We start from the raw sequence: 18,369 nt of genomic DNA, 5'->3' as shown, positions 1-18,369 counted from the left end.
AGTGTTAGGTAAGGGAGAAATACAAAGAGATCTAGGAGTACTTGTTCATCAGTCTCTGAAGGTGAATGAGCAAGTGCAGCAGGCAGTGAAGAAGGCTAATGGAATGTTCGCCTTTATTACAAAGGGAATTGAGTACAAGAGCAAGGAAATTCTTTTGCCTTTGTACAGGGCCCTGGTGAGACCACACCTGGAGTATTGTGTGCAGTTTTGGTCTCCAGGGTTAAGGAAGGACATCCTGGCTGTGGAGGATGTGCAGCGTAGGTTCACTAGGTTAATTCCTGGGATGTCCGGACTGTCTTACGCAGAGAGGTTAGAGAGACTGGGCTTGTACACGCTGGAATTAAGGAGATTGAGGGGGGATCTGATTGAGACATATAAGATTATTAAGGGATTGGACAAGATAGAGGCAGGAAATATGTTCCAGATGCTGGGAGAGTCCAGTACCAGAGGGCATGGTTTAAGAATAAGCGGTAGGTCATTTGGGACAGAGTTGAGGAGGAACTTCTTCTCCCAGAGAGTTGTGGAGGTGTGGAACGCGCTGCCTCAGAAGGCAGTGGAGGCCAATTCTCTGGATGGTTTCAAGAAGGAGCTAGATAGGTATCTTATGGATAGGGGAATCAAGGGTTATGGGGACAAGGCAGGAAGCAGGTATTGATAGTAGATGATCAGCCATGATCTCAGAATGGTGGTGCAGGCTCGAAGGGCCGAATGGTCTACTTCCGCACCTATTGTCTATTGTCTATTGAAATATCGACTGTACCTCTTCCTATAGATGCTGCCTGGCCTGCTGCTTTCACCAGCATTATTTGTGTTGCTTGAGTTTCCAGCATCTGCAGATTTCCTCGTGTTTGCGTATTCTCTCTGGAAATTGGTACGCAGGAGTATTCTGATCCGTAAACCGTGTCTGTTGTGATTTTTACTTCACTCGGAAGGTGATGCGAATGTGGATGAAGGTTCAATTGCAGCATTGAAGAGAAGTTTGTTTGCGTACATGGATGAGAGAGATATTGACATCTAGAGTCTGGGTGCACGTGGATGGGTCCAGGCAGAAAATAGCACAGACTAGATGGGCCAAAAGCCCTGTTTCTGTGTTGTAAGAGAATGAATTAGATTGTGCGGCCTACACAAGTCCATTCCCCAGGAGACCGAAATCATTCCATCAAAATGTTATAAAAAAACTCAACAGATAAAGAATATCTGTGGAGGGGAACAAAGTTAATGCTTCAGCCCCAACACCCTGTGTCAGAATGGCTTCAAACAATTTCTGATTTGATTTCAGGTCTCCAGCAGCTTGAGCGTTTCTTTAATTTCCAGTTGCTCACAGACAGATGATAGTGAATGGGAATTTCCAAACACAGTGAGAATACTGAACTCGAGGTAGATAACCAACGATGCGAACACTGAACAGCTCATTCCAGGTACTCACTACCTCTGTGTATTGAGATTACCTTGCAGGTCTGTTCGATCTCTCTGCTGTTTTCTATCTGTGGCCATTCAGCCCCTCTAACCATCAACAAGATGGCGGGTGCTCTCCCATTTCAGCCACGTTTCTGTCCGATCCTCATTCCCTCGGTCCCCTCGGTCTCCACACATCTGTTTTATGTGAGGACGATCACTGAGTCTTCACCGCCCTCTGTGGTGGGGATTTACAGACATTAATCACCCTCGGAGTGGAGACATTTCCCCTCATCTCAGTCCCGGACAGTCCATCCCCTTTTTCGGAGACTGGAATCCCTGGTTCAACCGGTAATGATGTTGTGCGTTTCAATGTGCTCACCTCTCAGTCCTCGATTCTCTAAATGAAAGGGTTATCGCATTTGAACTTTCTTCATATGATGACCCCACCACTCCAGGGATCAGTCTGGTGAATCTTCATTGCACTCTCTATAACAAATACTCTCTAACCTCTTTGTTAATCCTCTATGGAATTAATTTCCATCTTCTGCAGCCCCGTGTTGCCCCAACCACTCACCTCCCTCCCCTGTCACTATTTCCACCTTCCCACCTCCCCTGGATCCACCTCTCAAACGCCAGCTCTTGCCCCATCCCCACCCCTCACCTCTTTTCTCTGACTATTTCCCGTCCACTCTCAGTCCCGAGGGAGGGTCTCGGCCCGAAATGTTGACGGTCCATTTCCCTCCACAGATGCTGCCCGACCCACTGAGTTCCTCCGGCAGTTTGTTCATTGGTCTGTATAACCCGTGTTAGTGTGGGGAGCGGGATTTTACACCATGTTCCAGGTACAATCTCAACAAAGCACAAATAATTGTCACTTTGCCCGGACCATTGGCCCCGCTTGCAGGGCAACAGTCTGCCGGTGTTTGGCCCCCAATGTGGTGAATCCCTCTGCTCTCCACTACCGTGGGCTCAGACATTTCCACAGATGAGCCCCTCCTGTCCCCACCGGGACAAACATCCTTTCCGCCCCCTCTCTCACCGTCTTCATCCTTTCAGTAAAATCCCCCCTCCCAACCCGGAGAGTCGGCATCAAACCGATGGGCCGAGCGGTCTCCTCCTACCTCTCAGCGATACATCAGACTCCGGCAGCAGGAGACGCTTCACAAACGCCCCAATTTTCCTCGGAGGGAAATGGAAATAAATCAGAAATCGGGACATTTACTTTTGGATTGTTCCGCTCTGACGGGGAGTGCGATCACCAGGCGGAATACGGATTCAACGGGGATAACGCCCTCTCGACTAGTCCGCCTCTGCTATTGGGTGCAGCCACTGATTGACATTCCTGCGCACCAATAGCAATAGCGCAGCCCCTGAAGCGTTGGCTTTCAGGGGTGGGGGAGGGGTGGTCACGCGATTAGCTGCTCAACCGTTAATCCGATAAAACTCGAGCACAGCAGCGCGTGGGTGACGTAAGACCCCGCGCACGTGAGGGCAGATCCCGGTGTGGGGAACCCATGTGTGACGTCAGGCACGTGCGGAGCAGTGGAGGGGGTTGTGTGACGTCACCGTGGGAGAGCACTCGTATTTGAAAAGACCTTTACTTTACTTCATACTTTATTGTCGCCAAAGCAGTGGTACTAGAACGTACAATCATCACAGCGATATTTGATTCTGTGCTTCACAGTCTCTGGATTACATATATTAAATATTAAAAATAGTTAAAATTAGTAAATATTAAACATTTAAATTATAAATCATAAATAGAAAATAGAAAAATTGGACCTTTTTTTTCCTTTATGGACGTTTCTTATAATTTCAGTGGGACAACAACATTAATGACGGGTTTCATCACTGAATCCAGTGTTGTGAGATGTCAAGTCCCCTGTTATGTGTCCGGCTGTGCCGTGTTGTTGGTGGAGTGGACAGCGAGGTGTTTGTCTCGACTTCGGTCACAACACCAGAATTGCCAGCGGGGTCCACACACAGTGTATTTGTCAACAGGAAACCTCTCGTCCCTGCAGTCTTTGTCTCCTGGTAAATTCAACACCCTGACAATGTGAACCATAGTTACCCCTTCCCCACCCGCCCCGTTTTTATTCAGGTATTTCCCCCCTTCCTTCTCAGTCCTGAAGGAGGGTTCAACTGGAAACGTCGACTGTTGACTCTTTTCGATAGACGCTACCTGACCTGCTGAGTCCGCCAGCTCTGGATTTCCAGCATTTGCAGACTTTGTGTTTGTGATTTACCTCCCCCCTTGTCCCTCCGCCTCCGGCCACCGGTACCTCTGTCGAGACCGCCGGCCACCAGCGGAGCTGTGAGGAGCTCTGACACCGACGGCGATGTGCAGACCTCCGGGCACTAGTGGCGCTGTGGGAATCGGTGGCGATGTGCAGACCTCCGTCCACTGGTGGTGCTGCCGCGAATCTCCTGCTATACGCAGGCGCGGCACCGACCTCCGCACTCGCCGGCGGTTCTTCCATTAAGGCGGCGGAGAGTAGGCGACTGATCCGAGGATTGTGTAAATCGGGGGCTGATGTCAGTGGGAAAGGGTCGGAACAGAGTTCAGTCGTAGGGCTGGAAGCCCTCCGGGCCTCCTGCTAAACGGTGTGTGTGCCATTCACGCGGCGTTGCGTACGCGTGCTCTCTCGGAATTGTGTAAATCGGGGGCTTCCAGCAGTGGGAAAAGGTCGGTACCGAATTCTGCGGGACGGCTGGAGGCTCCTCTCTGGTCCCGCAGCCCCGGTTTTAGCTTCACACATCAAAGTTGCTGGTGAACGCAGCAGGCCAAGCAGCATCTATAGGAAGAGGCGCAGTCGACGTTTCAGGCCGAGACCCTTCGTCAGGACTAACTGAAGGAAGAGTGAGTAAGGGATTTGAAAGCTGGAGGGGGAGGGGGAGATGCAAAATGATAGGAGAAGACAGGAGGGGGAGGGATGGAGCCGAGAGCTGGACAGGTGATAGGCAAAAGGGGATACGAGAGGATCATGGGACAGGAGGTCCGGGAAGAAAGACGGGGGGGGGGGTGACCCAGAGGATGGGCAAGAGGTATATTCAGAGGGACAGAGGGAGAAAAAGGAGAGTGAGAGAAAGAATGTGTGCATAAAAATGAGTAGCAGATGGGGTACGAGGGGGAGGTGGGGCCTAGCGGAAGTTAGAGAAGTCAATGTTCATGCCATCAGGTTGGAGGCTACCCAGACGGAATATAAGGTGTTGTTCCTCCAACCTGAGTGTGGCTTCATCTTTACAGTAGAGGAGGCCGTGGATAGACATGTCAGAATGGGAATGGGATGTGGAATTAAAATGTGTGGCCACTGGGAGATCCTGCTTTCTCTGGCGGACAGAGCGTAGATGTTCAGCAAAGCGGTCTCCCAGTCTGCGTCGGGTCTCACCAATATATAAAAGGCCACATCGGGAGCACCGGACGCAGTATATCACCCCAGTCGACTCACAGGTGAAGTGATGCCTCACCTGGAAGGACTGTTTAGGGCCCTGAATGGTGGTAAGGGAGGAAGTGTAAGGGCATGTGTAGCACTTGTTCCGCTTACACGGATAAGTGCCAGGAGGGAGATCAGTGGGGAGGGATGGGGGGGACGAATGGACAAGGGAGTTGTGTAGGGAGCGATCCCTGCGGAATGCAGAAGGGGGGGGAGGGAAAGATGTGCTTAGTGGTGGGATCCCGTTGGAGGTGGCGGAAGTTACGGAGAATAATATGTTGGACCCGGAGGCTGGTGGGGTGGTAGGTGAGGACCAGGGGAACCCTATTCCTAGTGGGGTGGTGGGAGGATGGAGTGAGAGCAGATGTACGTGAAATGGGGGAGATGCGTTTAAGAGCAGAGTTGATAGTGGAGGAAGGGAAGCCCCTTTCTTTAAAAAATGAAGACATCTCCCTCGTCCTAGAATGAAAAGCCTCATCCTGAGAGCAGATGCGGCGGAGACGGAGGAATTGCGAGAAGGGGATGGCGTTTTTGCAAGAGACAGGGTGAGAAGAGGAATAGTCCAGATAGCTGTGAGAGTCAGTAGGCTTATAGTAGACATCAGTGGATAAGCTGTCTCCAGAGACAGAGACAGAAAGATCTAGAAAGGGGAGGGAGGTGTCGGAAATGGACCAGGTAAACTTGAGGGCAGGGTGAAAGTTGGAGGCAAAGTTAATAAAGTCAACGAGTTCTGCATGCGTGCAGGAAGCAGCGCCAATGCAGTCGTCGATGTAGCGAAGGAAAAGTGGGGGACAGATACCAGAATAGGCACGGAACATAGATTGTTCCACAAACCCAACAAAAAGGCAGGCATAGCTAGGACCCATACGGGTGCCCATAGCTACACCTTTAGTTTGGAGGAAATGGGAGGAGCAAAAGGAGAAATTATTAAGAGTAAGGACTAATTCCGCTAGACGGAGCAGAGTGGTAGTAGAGGGGAACTGATTAGGTCTGGAATCCAAAAAGAAGCGTAGAGCTTTGAGACCTTCCTGATGGGGGATGGAAGTATATAAGGACTGGACATCCATGGTGAAAATAAAGCGGTGGGGGCCAGGGAACTTAAAATCATCGAAAAGTTTAAGAGCGTGAGAAGTGTCACGAACATAGGTCGGAAGGGATTGAACAAGGGGTGATAAAACAGTGTCGAGGTATGCAGAAACGAGTTCGGTGGGGCAGGAGCAAGCTGAGACAATAGGTCGGCCAGGACAGGCAGGTTTGTGGATCTTGGGTAGGAGGTAGAAACAGGAAGTGCGGGGTGTGGGAACTATAAGGTTGATAGCAGTGGATGGGAGATCCCCTGAGCGGATAAAGTCGTTGATAGTGTGGGAGACAATGGCCTGGTGCTCCTTAGTGGGGTCACGATCGAGGGGTAAATAAGAGGAGGTATCCGCGAGTTGTCGCTGTGCCTCGGCAAGGTAGAGGTCAGTACGCCAGACTACAACAGCACCCCCTTTATCAGCGGGTTTAATAATAATGTTAGGATTAGTGCGGAGGGAGTGGAGAGCAGAGCGTTCCAGTTTTAGCTTTGCGCCTGAGCCCGGGCTGTGGGATCAGTTAGTTGTGGTTCCCAAGCTGGGAGGGGGTTTGTGTGAAGGGGATCTGTCTTTGTGTGGGTAGAGGTTATGGGTGGACTGTGAGTGTTGGGTGAGTGGAGGGAAGGGTGTGGGACCGTAGTCAGTGGGGTGGAGGGTGGAAGGGCGGTTGCTGTTCTGAGAAAGTGAAGTGGGATGATCGGACGTTCCATGTCCCGGGTCAAATAAAGTTGTAAACAGGGGAGGATCTGGTCCGTTGTATCGGACGCTGCATGTCCTTTCAGTGAGCAAAAGTTTTCTCTTTATATGAATTACTGACAAATCTTCCTGTTAATATTGTGTTTGTTACAAAGTCCCAGAGGCTGGGAAGAGCTGTCACGGTAATGGGCTGTTAGTGCAGATTAGGATGGCGGTGGGGTGTCAGTGATCTCTGTATCACAGAAGGACACAGGTTTGTTCAGTCTCATGTGAAATATAAAAGTGGAAAGCGGCCAGTGAAGGAGTGGAACTTTGAGGCTTTGACTCGAGAGGCTTTGACGAGAAGAGGCAGAGGACAAGCTAGCTCGCAGTTAGTTTTTACAATGTCTCCTGAGACGGTGATGTGCCTCTCATGTGAGATGTGGCAGTCTTGGGGGAACTCCGCTCTCCCGCAGAGTCACATCTGCCAGAAGTGCATACGGCTGGGCGATCTGGAAGAACATGTAAGGAATCTGGAGCAGCAGCTGGATGACCTTCGACTCATAAGGGAGAATGAGGCCGTCATAGATGAGAGCTACAGGGAGGTAGTCACACCTAGGCTATCGGAAGCAGGTCGTTGGGTGACAGTCAGAGGGGGGAAAGCGAAGGTGAGCAGACGGGTAGTGCAGAGCACCTCTGTAGCCATTCCCCTGAATAATAAGTTTACCGTTCTGGATACTGTTGGCGGGGACGACCGACCAGGTGTGAGCCACAGTGGCAGGGCGTCCTGCACTGAGTCTGACCCTGTGGTGCAGAAGGGTGGAACGGAGAAGAGGAGAGCTGTCGTCATTGGAGACTCTATAGTCAGGGGAGCAGACAGGAGATTTTGTGGACGTGAGAAGGATTCCCGCATAGTTTGTTGCCTCCCGGTGCCAGGGTCCGGGATGTCTCTGACCGGGTGCACGACATCCTGGTACGAGAGGGAAAGCAACCAGAAGTCGTGATACATGTTGGTACCAACGACATAGGCAGGAAGAGGGATGATGTCCTGAAGTGTGAGTTTCGGGAACTAGGCAGAAGGCTGAAGAACAGAACCTCAAAGGTGGCGTTCTCAGGATTGCTGCCAGTGCTATGTGACAGTGATGGTAAGAATTAGAGGAGATGGCAGTTGAATGCGTGGCTGAGGAGTTGGTGCAGGGATCAGGGTTTTAGATTTTTGGATCATTGGGATCTCTTCTGGCGAAGGTGAGATCTGTACAGATTGGATGGGTTGCGCCTGAATTCGAGGGGGAGCAATATCCTTGCAGGTAGGTTTGCTAGCATGGTTCGGGAGGGTTTAAACTAATTTGCGAGGGGGATGGGACCCAGAGTGATACAGCAGTGAAAGAAGTGCATGGAGTAAAGCCAGATCTAACATGCAGAGAGGCTTTGAGGAAAGAGAAGCAGAATAAACGGTGTAAAGACAGTAAGGTAGAAGGGCTGAAATGTGTGTACCTCAATACAAGAAGCATCAGGAACAAAGGTGATGAACTGAGAGCTTGGATACATACATGGAATTATGATGTAGTAGCCATTACAGAGACTTGGCTGGCACCAGGGCAGGAATGGATTCTCAATATTCCTGGATTTCAGTGCTTTAAAAGGGATAGAGAGGGCGGAAAAAGGGGAGGAGGGGTGGCATTACTGGTCAGGGATACTATTACAGCTACAGAAAGGGTGGGTAATGTAGCAGGATCCTCTTTTGAGTCAATATAGGTGGAAGTTAGGAACAGGAATGGAGCCGTTACTCTATTGGGTGTATTCTATAGGCCCTCTGGTAGCAGCAGAGATACAGAGGAGCAGATTGGGAGGCAGATTTTGGAAAGGTGCAAAAATAACAGGGTTGTTATCATGGGTGACTTTAACTTCCCTAATATTGATTGGCACCTGATTAGTTCCAAGGGTTTAGATGGGGCAGAGTTTGTTAAGTGTGTCCAGGACGGATTCCTGTCACAGTATGTGGACAGGCTGATCAGGGGGAATGCCATACTAGATCTAGTACTAGGTAATGAACCGGGTCAGGTCACAGATCTCTCAGTGGGTGAGCATCTGGGGGACAGTGACCACCGCTCCCTGGCCTTTAGCATTATCATGGAAAAGGATAGAATCAGAGAGGACAGGAAAATTTTTAATTCGGGAAAGGGAAATTATGAGGCTATAAGGCTGGAACTTGCGGGTGTGAATTGGGATGATGTTTTTGCAGGGAAATGTACTATGGACATGTGATCGATGTTTAGAGATCTCTTGCGGGATGTTAGGGATAAATTTGTCCCGGTGAGGAAGATAAAGAATGGTAGGGTGAACGAACCATGGGTGACAAGTGAGGTGGAAAATCTAGTCAGGTGGAAGAAGGCAGCATACATGAAGTTTGAGAAGCAAGGATCAGATGGGTCTATTTAGGAATGTAGGGAAGCAAGAAAGGAGCTTAAGAAGGGGCTGAGAAGAGCAAGAAGGGGGCATGAGAAGGCCTTGGCGAGTAGGGTAAAGGAAAACCCCAAGGCATTCTTCAATTATGTGAAGAAAAAAAGGATGACAGGAGTGAAGGTAGGACGGATCAGAGATAAAGGTGGGAAGATGTGCCTGGAGGCTGTGGAAGTGAGCGAGGTCCTCAATGAGTACTTCTCTTCGGTATTCACCAATGAGAGGGAACTTGCTGGTGAGGACAGTATGAGTGAGGTTGATGTTCTAGAGCATGTTGATATTAAGGGAGAGGAGGTGCTGGAATTGTTAAAATACATTAGGACATATAAGTCCCCGGGGCCTGATGGAATATTCCCCAGGCTCCTCCACGAGGCGAGAGAACAGATTGCTGAGCCTCTGGCTAGGATCTTTATGTCCTCGTTGTCCACGGGAATGGTACCGGAGAATTGGAGGGATGCGAATGTTGTCTCCTTGTTCAAAAAAGGTAGTAGGGATAGTCCGGGTAGTTATAGACCAGTGAGCCTCACGTCTGTGGTGGGAAAGCTGTTGGAAAAGATTCTTAGAGATAGGATCTATAGGCATTTAGAGAATCATGGTCTGATCAGGGACAGTCAGCATGGCTTTGTGAAGGGCAGATCGTGTCTAACAAGCCTGATAGAAGTTCTTTGAGGAGGTGACCGGGCATATAGATGAGGGTAGTGCAGTGGATGTGATATATATGGATTTTAGTAAGGCATATTATGAGGCTATAAGGCTGGAACTTGCGGGTGTGAATTGGGATGATGTTTTTGCAGGGAAATGTACTATGGACATGTGATCGATGTTTAGAGATCTCTTGCGGGATGTTAGGGATAAATTTGTCCCGGTGAGGAAGATAAAGAATGGTAGGGTGAACGAACCATGGGTGACAAGTGAGGTGGAAAATCTAGTCAGGTGGAAGAAGGCAGCATACATGAAGTTTGAGAAGCAAGGATCAGATGGGTCTATTTAGGAATGTAGGGAAGCAAGAAAGGAGCTTAAGAAGGGGCTGAGAATAGCAAGAAGGGGGCATGAGAAGGCCTTGGCGAGTAGGGTAAAGGAAAACCCCAAGGCATTCTTCAATTATGTGAAGAAAAAAAGGATGACAGGAGTGAAGGTAGGACGGATCAGAGATAAAGGTGGGAAGATGTGCCTGGAGGCTGTGGAAGTGAGCGAGGTCCTCAATGAGTACTTCTCTTCGGTATTCACCAATGAGAGGGAACTTGCTGGTGAGGACAGTATGAGTGAGGTTGATGTTCTAGAGCATGTTGATATTAAGGGAGAGGAGGTGCTGGAATTGTTAAAATACATTAGGACATATAAGTCCCCGGGGCCTGATGGAATATTCCCCAGGCTCCTCCACGAGGCGAGAGAACAGATTGCTGAGCCTCTGGCTAGGATCTTTATGTCCTCGTTGTCCACGGGAATGGTACCGGAGAATTGGAGGGATGCGAATGTTGTCTCCTTGTTCAAAAAAGGTAGTAGGGATAGTCCGGGTAGTTATAGACCAGTGAGCCTCACGTCTGTGGTGGGAAAGCTGTTGGAAAAGATTCTTAGAGATAGGATCTATAGGCATTTAGAGAATCATGGTCTGATCAGGGACAGTCAGCATGGCTTTGTGAAGGGCAGATCGTGTCTAACAAGCCTGATAGAAGTTCTTTGAGGAGGTGACCGGGCATATAGATGAGGGTAGTGCAGTGGATGTGATATATATGGATTTTAGTAAGGCATTTGATAAGGTTCCACACGGTAGGCTTATTCAGAAAGTTAGAAGGCGTGGGATCCAGGGAAGTTTGGCCAGGTGGATTCAGAATTGGCTTGCCTGCAGAAGGCAGTGGGTGGTGGTGGAGGGAGTAGATTCAGATTGGAGGATTGTGACTAGCAGTGTCCCACAAGGATCTGTTCTTGGACCTCTACTTTACGTGATTTTTATTAACGACCTGGATGTGGGGGTAGAAGGGTGGGTTGGCAAGTTCGCAGATGACACAAAGGTTGGTGGTGTTGTAGATAGTGTAGAGGATTGTCAAAGATTGCAGAGAGACATTGATAGGATGCAGAAGTGGGCTGAGAAGTGGCAGATGGAGTTCAAACCGGAGAAGTGTGAGGTGGTACACTTTGGAAGGACAAACTCCAAGGCAGAGTACAAAGTAAATGGCAGGATACTGGGTCGTGTAGAGGAGCAGTGGGATCTTGGGTTACATGTCCACAGATCATTGAAAGTTGCCTCACAGGTGGATAGGGTAGTTAAGAAAGCTTATGGTGTGTTAGCTTTCATAAGTCGAGGGATAGAGTTTAAGATTTGCGATGTAATGATGCAGCTCTATAAAACTCTGGTTCGGCCACACTTGGAGTACTGTGTCCAGTTCTGGTCACCTCACTGTAGGAAGGATGTGGAAACATTGGAAAGGGTACAGGCGAGATTTACCAGGATGCGGCTTGGTTTAGAGAGTATGCATTATGATCAGAGATTAAGGGAGCTAAGGCTTTACTCTTTGGAGAGAAGACATGATAGAGGTGTACAAGATAATAAGAGGAATAGATAGAGTGGATAGCCAGTGCCTCTTCCCCAGGGCACCACTGCTCAATACAAGAGGACATGGCTTTAAGGTAAGGGGTGGGAAGTTCAAGGGGGATATTAGAGGAAGGCTTTTTACTCAGAGAGTGGTTGGTGTGTGGAATGCACTGCCTGAGTCAGTGGTGGAGGCAGATGCACTCGTGAAGTTTTAGATACTACTAGACTGGTATCTGGAGGAATTTAAGGTGGGGGCTTATATGGGAGGCAGGGTTTGAGGGTCGGCACAACATTTACCCTGGTAAATCTCCTCTGCACCCTTTCCAATGCTTCCACATCCTACCTATAGCAAAGCGACCAGAACTGGACACAGTACTCTAAGTGTGGCCTAACCAGAGTTTTATAGAGCTGCATCATTACCTCGCGATTCTTAAACTCTATCCCTCGACTTATGAAAGCTAACACCCCATAAGCTTTCTTAACTACCCTATCTACCTGTGAAGCATCTTTCAGGGATCTGTCTACATGTACCCACAGATCCCTCTGCTCCTCCACACTACCAAGTGTCCTGCCATTTACTTTGTACTCTGCCTTGGAGTTTGTCCTTCCAAAGTGTACCACCTCACACTTCTCCGGTTTGAAATTCATCTGCCACTTCTCAGCCCACTTGTGCAACCTATCAATGTCTGTCTGCAATCATCGACAATCCTCTACACTATCTACAACACCACCAACCTTTGTGCCATCTGCAAACTTGCCAACCCAGCCTTCTACCCCCATATCCAGGTCATTAATAAAAATCATGAAATGTAGAGGTCCCAGAACTGATCCTTGTGGGGCACCGATAGACACAACCCTCCAATTTGAATGTACTCGCTCCACCACGACCCCCTCCTTTCTGCAAGCAAGCCAATTTTGAATTCACCTGGCCAAACCTCCCTGGATCCCATGCCTTCTGACTTTCTGAATAAGCATACCGTGTGGAACCTTGTCAAATGCCTTACTAAAATCCATGTAGATTACATCTACTACACTACCCTCATCTATATGCCTGGTCACCGCCTCAAAGAACTCTGTCAGCTTATTAGACATGATCTGCCCTTCACAAAGCCATGCTGACTGTCCCTGATCAGACCATGATTCTCTAAATGCCCATAGATGCTATCTCTAAGAATCTTTTCCAACAGCTTTCCCACCACAGACATAAGGCTCTCTGGTCTATAATTACCCGGATTAACCCCACTACCTTTTTTCAACAAGGGGACAACATTCGCCTCCCTCCAATTCTCCGGTGCCATGTCCGTTGTCAATGAATACATAAAGATCCTAGCCAGAGGCTTAGCAATCTCTTCTCTCGCCTCGTGGAGCACCCTGGGGAATATTCTGTCAGGCCCCGGGGACTTATCTATGCTAATGTATTTTAACAACTCCAACACCTCCTGTCCCTTAATATCAACATGCTCCAGGACATCAACCTCACTCATATTGTCCTCACAGTCATCAATTTCCCTCTCATTGGTGAATAACGAAGAGAAATATTCATTGAGGACCTCATTCACTTCCACAGCCTCCAGGCACATCTTCCCACCTTTATCCCTAATCGGTCCTACCTTCACTCCTGTCATCCTTTTGTTGTTCACATAATTGAAGAATGCCATGGGGTTTTCCTTTACCCTACTCGCCAAGGCCTTCTCATGCCCCCTTCTTGCTCTCCTCAGCCCCTTTTTCAGCTCTTTTCTTGCTACCCTATATTCCTCAATAGACCCACCTGATCCTTGCTTCCTAAACCTCATATATGCTGCCTTCTTCCACGTGACTAGATTTTCCACCTCACTTGTCACCCATGGTTCGTTCACCCTACCATTCTTTATCTTCGTCAGCGGGACATATTTATCCCTAACATCCTGCAAGGGATGCCGAAACATCAACCACGTGTCCATAGTACATTCTCCTGCAAAAACATCATCCCGATTCACACCCGTAAGTTCTAGCCTTATACCCTCATAATTTGCCCTTTCCCAATTAAAAATTTTCCTGTCCTTTCTGATTCTATCCTTTTCCATGATAATGCTAAAGGCCAGGGAGCAGTGGTCACTGTCCCCCACTCCCTCTCTCACTGAGAGATATGTGACCTGATCCGGTTCATTACTCAAGACTAGATCTAGTCTGGCATTTCCAATGGTCTGCCTGTCAACATGCTGTGATCGGCATCCGTCCTGAACACACTTAACAAACTCTGCCCCGTCTAAACCCTTGGAACTAATCAGGTGCCAATCAATATTAGGGAAGTTAAAGTCACCCATGATAACAACCCTGTTATTTTTGCACCTTACCAAGATCTGCCTGCCAATCTGCTCTTCGGTATCACTGCTGCTACCAGGGGGCCTATCGAGTTCTCCCAATAGAGTAACTGCTCCCTTCCGGTTCCTGACTTCCACCCATACTGACTCAAAATTGGATCTTGCTATATTACCCACCCTTTCTGTAGCTGTAATAGTAGCCCTGACCAGTAATGCCACCCCCTTCTCCCCACTTCTCCATCCCTTTTAAAGCACTGAAATCCAGGAATATTGAGAATCCATTCCTGCCCTGGTGCCAGCCAAGTCTCTGTTATGGCCACTACATCATAAATCCATGTATGTATCCAAGCTCTCAGTTCATCACCTTTGCTTCCTGATGCTTCTTGCATTGAAGTACACGCACTTTAGTCCTTCTACCTTCCTACCTTTACACCCTTTATTCTGCTTCTCTTTCCTCAAAGCCTCTTTAAATGTTAGATCTGGCTTTACTCCATGTACTATACTTGCAGTTCTCGCATGACCTTCTATCCTCCTCCACCTCACTATCTGCTCTAACACTCTGGTTCGCCTCCCCCTACAAATCTAGTTTAAAACCCGGGAGCAGCACTCACAAACCTTCCCGCAAGGATGCTGGTCGCCCAACAGCTGAGGTGCAACCCATCCGGTCGGAATAGGTCCCACCTTCCCTGGATCATGGCCCAATTGTCCAGAAACATGAAGCCCTCCCTCCTGCACCAACTCCTTAGCCATGTATTTAGCTGGATTATCTTCCTATTTCTAGCCTCACTAGCACGTGGAACGGGTAGCAACCCTGGGACTGCAAGCCTAGAGGTCCTGTCCTTTAACTTTGCACTTAGCTCCCTAAACACTCTTTGCAGGACCTCTTTCTTCTTCCTATCCATGTCATTGGTCCCTACATGGACCACGACATCTGGCTGCTCACCCTCCCTCTTGAGAATACTGAGAACTCGATCCGAGATATCGTGGACCCTGGCACCAGGGAGGCAACAGACCATCCGGGATTCTCGATCTCTCCCACAGAACCTCTTATCTGTCCCCCTCACTATCGAATCCCCTATCACTACTGCTCTCCTCTTTTCCCTCCTTCCCTTCTGAGTTGAGGGTCCAGTGTCGGTGCCAGAGAGGCAACCACCGCAACTTGTCCCTTGTCCCTCGTCCCCACCAACAGTATCCGAAACAGTATACTTATTATTGATGGGAACGACCACAGGGGTGCTCTTCTCTTTCTGTCTATTCCCCTTCCCTCTCCTGACAGTCACCCAGCTACCTGTCTCCTGACTCTTAGGGGTGACTATCTCCCTGAAACTCCTGTCTATTTCTGCCTCTGCCTCACGAATGATCCAAAGTTCATCCAGCTCCAGCTCCAGCTCCAGTTCCCTAACTCGGTTTGTCAGGAGCTGCAGCTGGAAGCACCTTTTACAGGGACAATTGTGCTTGCCCTGACTTCCCACATACTGCAAATGGAGCACTCGACTGCCCTAACTGCTGCTACCATTACCTAGTTCTAAGTTAATTAGAGTAATTAAAGGAGCTTAGCCGGCCTTACCTCACTGGAAGCAAGCTCGTCCTCAGCCTCTGCTCGCAGAAGCCTCCCGTGCCAAAGCCTTCCTCTGTGTCCCACTACTCTGTCGCCCGCTCCTCTAATCTGCTCGCTTTTAAACTCTCCCGCTGTCTCACAGGCCGAGCTTCGCGTGCTTGCGCAGTCATGCCCCTTCCAAAATGCCGGAGAAATGTCCTTTGCCCTTTCAATTTAAACATGTGCCACTCTTTTTGGAGAATTCGACTCGGGAGAAAAGACTGTCAGCGACCGCCTTATATATGACTCTTCTAATTTTAAACACCCTAATAACTTTCATCCACGTTCCTCAACGTTCAAGGGAATAAAGACCCAGCCTGGCCAAATTCACCCAATATCCTGACTTTCAAGTAACATCCTCATAAAACCTTTCTACCCAATTTCATTCGAAGAACAGAGTGGCCAATGCTCTCATGTTCCTGTAGCGAGGATGAGAGAGGCCTGGTGGTGAGGGGCCGTTCTTGGGGTAGAAATGGTCATAGACGGGGCACACGACACAGTGGGTTCAACATTATGGGATGAGGTTTGATCCTGTGTATGAATGCCCCCGCTCCCTCTATATCCAGAATATGGATGAGAGCAAGTAGTAATGTAAGGGGATGGCTATCATGGAGTTAATAGGTTTAAGAGCCTATTTCCACGCTGTTTATCGCTCTGCCTCCCTCTCAACATCTACCCTGCTGTTACCTCTCAGCTTCTGTCTGGTTCAAATAGACCACCCCACATTCTATTACCTTAGGCTATTCGCACAGGACAACACCTTTGTTCCAGGAACTCGCTGAGGTAATATCTTATGGACTGTTAACTCGAACGCATTCTCTATTAATTAAGGGATTTAGAAGTAATGGTCGAGGTGTGGCTGTCCTAATACTCTGAGATGTATTTCTAAACTCCAGCGCTGTTGTAATAAACACCAATGTGCCATTCGCTGCCTTAACTGCTTGATGCACCATCACACTAACCATTCTGTATCTCAGACGCAAGAACTTCTCAATCCCTTTGAATCTCACTTACGTGTAATCTTCTCTACTTCATTCATCTTCCCTCACATTTTCCACCATTAACCTCCATGCACCGACGTCACTCAGGAGACTTGGGCAAAACATTTTTTTTGTGATTGTATTTTACTGCGATCTTAAATGTGTTAAGTGTGCCTTGTGCCGTGTATGATGTTTGGTACCGTGATTTGGACCTAAGCTCCGGAGAAACGCTGTTTCTCTTGGCTGTATTGATGGCTATTCCTGTATGGCTCAATGACAATTATCATTGAACTTGAACTTAAGTGCTGTATTTTGGAAGATCAATTAGAAAGAAAAAAATACACCATTAATGGCAAGCCCTGTTGACGTACAGAAGGATATTGTGTTTCAAACACGTAGTTCCGTGAAAGATGTTATACACGTTGATAAGCTGGTTAAGACGTCACGCGTGCTTTTATTAGATGATGAACTGTGCTCAAGAGTCTGGAGGTTGAGTTGCAGGTTTATGAGACTCTGGATCGTCTGCATCTAGAGCATAGCATTCAGTTTTCGTCCACTTTTTATAGGAAGGAAATGGTTGATTTTGACAGGTCGCATAAAAGTGTTACCAATGGTTGACTGGAATAGATGGCCTCAGGAGAGGTTGGACAAACGGGGTTTGTTTTCTCAAGAGCAGTGGAGGTTGAGGAGAGAATCGAGAGGGTTGTATAAGAACATGAGAGACATCAGTAGGGTAGACAGCTACCGCCCGTACTACTAATACGAGACCTTCGGTTCCAGGACATCTGAAATATCCATTCTCGAAAAATAGTCTTCTCTGGTTAATGCCGTTTTTTTTTCCTTCAAGGGGTTTTCTCGCATTTATTCCGCTTTTCGGACATCCGCTCTCACCTCATCTGCCAACGGAACAGAGCCAGCATATCACTCCTCGACATTTCCATCAAATGTATTTGCTTAAAATCCACCAAATGATAAAATACATAAAACAAGACGATATTAATCTAAGAGAAGAAAAGCAAAGTTTAAAAGAGATGTTTGGTGCAAGTTTTATTTTAATTGTGGATGTCCGTGATGAGCAGCCTGCTGTGGCGTTTGAGGCAAATACGACAGCATCGCTCAACAGGCTCCCGGAATGCAGTCTCTTTGGTGAAATGCCTCCTGCATTGTCCGTCGGCCCATCCCACCCCTTTATTGTCCCAACTCTCCACCCGCACTTCCTTTCAGATTCCGTCAGTTACCCAACCTATCATTTCTCAACCTTTATGGCTATCTATGCCTATCTCTGTAGCAAACTTCACAATCGAAGATTGGCCTTCAACTTACATACTCTTGCCGCACCATCCGTCTTTAAAACAGCCGTTTTCCCCTCGTGCAATTCCTGTGAACCCGAAATATCTCCTACCACAGATCCTGCCTGACCCACCGTGTTCACCAACCCTGCTGAAGGGTCTCGGCCTGAAGCATCGGCTGTTCATTCCAATCCATGGATGCAGCCCGCCCTGTAGTGCTCACTCGGCCGTTGTTTTTTTTCTCTGTTGCTCAATATTTTCAGCTTGTAGCAGAGTTGCTTGTGTCTCTGCACTTTGGGCGTTCGCGCTGCTGACACCGTTACGTTGGAAGGGCGGTAGGGGGACGGCTACTGTGCTTTGGGATTTTTCCACCAATGCGGGAGCTCAGAGCCCTTGTGATGGGGGGGGGGTCTTACACTCTTGTTAATTTAGTTTCATGTCAGACCTCAGGACAAGAACGGCAAACAATTTATTTATTTCACCATGACACCTGTAAAGTAAACATCGAGTATCATGTTAACTTCTGCTTGAATTGCGAGGCCAGCCCCGCGCAACAGACATGACGCCACAGTTCTTTTTTAATCAGTTCCTTTTTAATGACGTCATATCGCACCGGAAGGACTGACATGGTGA

At 48.4% G+C, this 18,369-nt stretch overlaps 1 protein-coding gene across 1 annotated transcript in view; it reads right to left on the bottom strand.

The window, feature by feature from the left end:
- Positions 1 to 2,653: 2,653 nt before the first annotated feature.
- LOC134343324 (NACHT, LRR and PYD domains-containing protein 12-like) overlaps positions 2,654 to 18,369 on the bottom strand; it is a 46,342-nt gene continuing 30,626 nt past the window's right edge. Inside the window, 2 exon segments of the mRNA XM_063042013.1 lie at positions 2,654 to 2,740; positions 3,681 to 3,992. Coding sequence (XP_062898083.1) covers positions 2,654 to 2,740; positions 3,681 to 3,992 — 399 coding nt within the window.

Source organism: Mobula hypostoma, chromosome 3, assembly GCF_963921235.1.
Source record: "Mobula hypostoma chromosome 3, sMobHyp1.1, whole genome shotgun sequence".
Lineage (NCBI taxonomy): Eukaryota > Metazoa > Chordata > Chondrichthyes > Myliobatiformes > Myliobatidae > Mobula > Mobula hypostoma.
The sequence above is the reverse complement of the archived record's forward strand: the minus strand, read 5'-3'. Positions and strand labels throughout refer to the sequence as shown.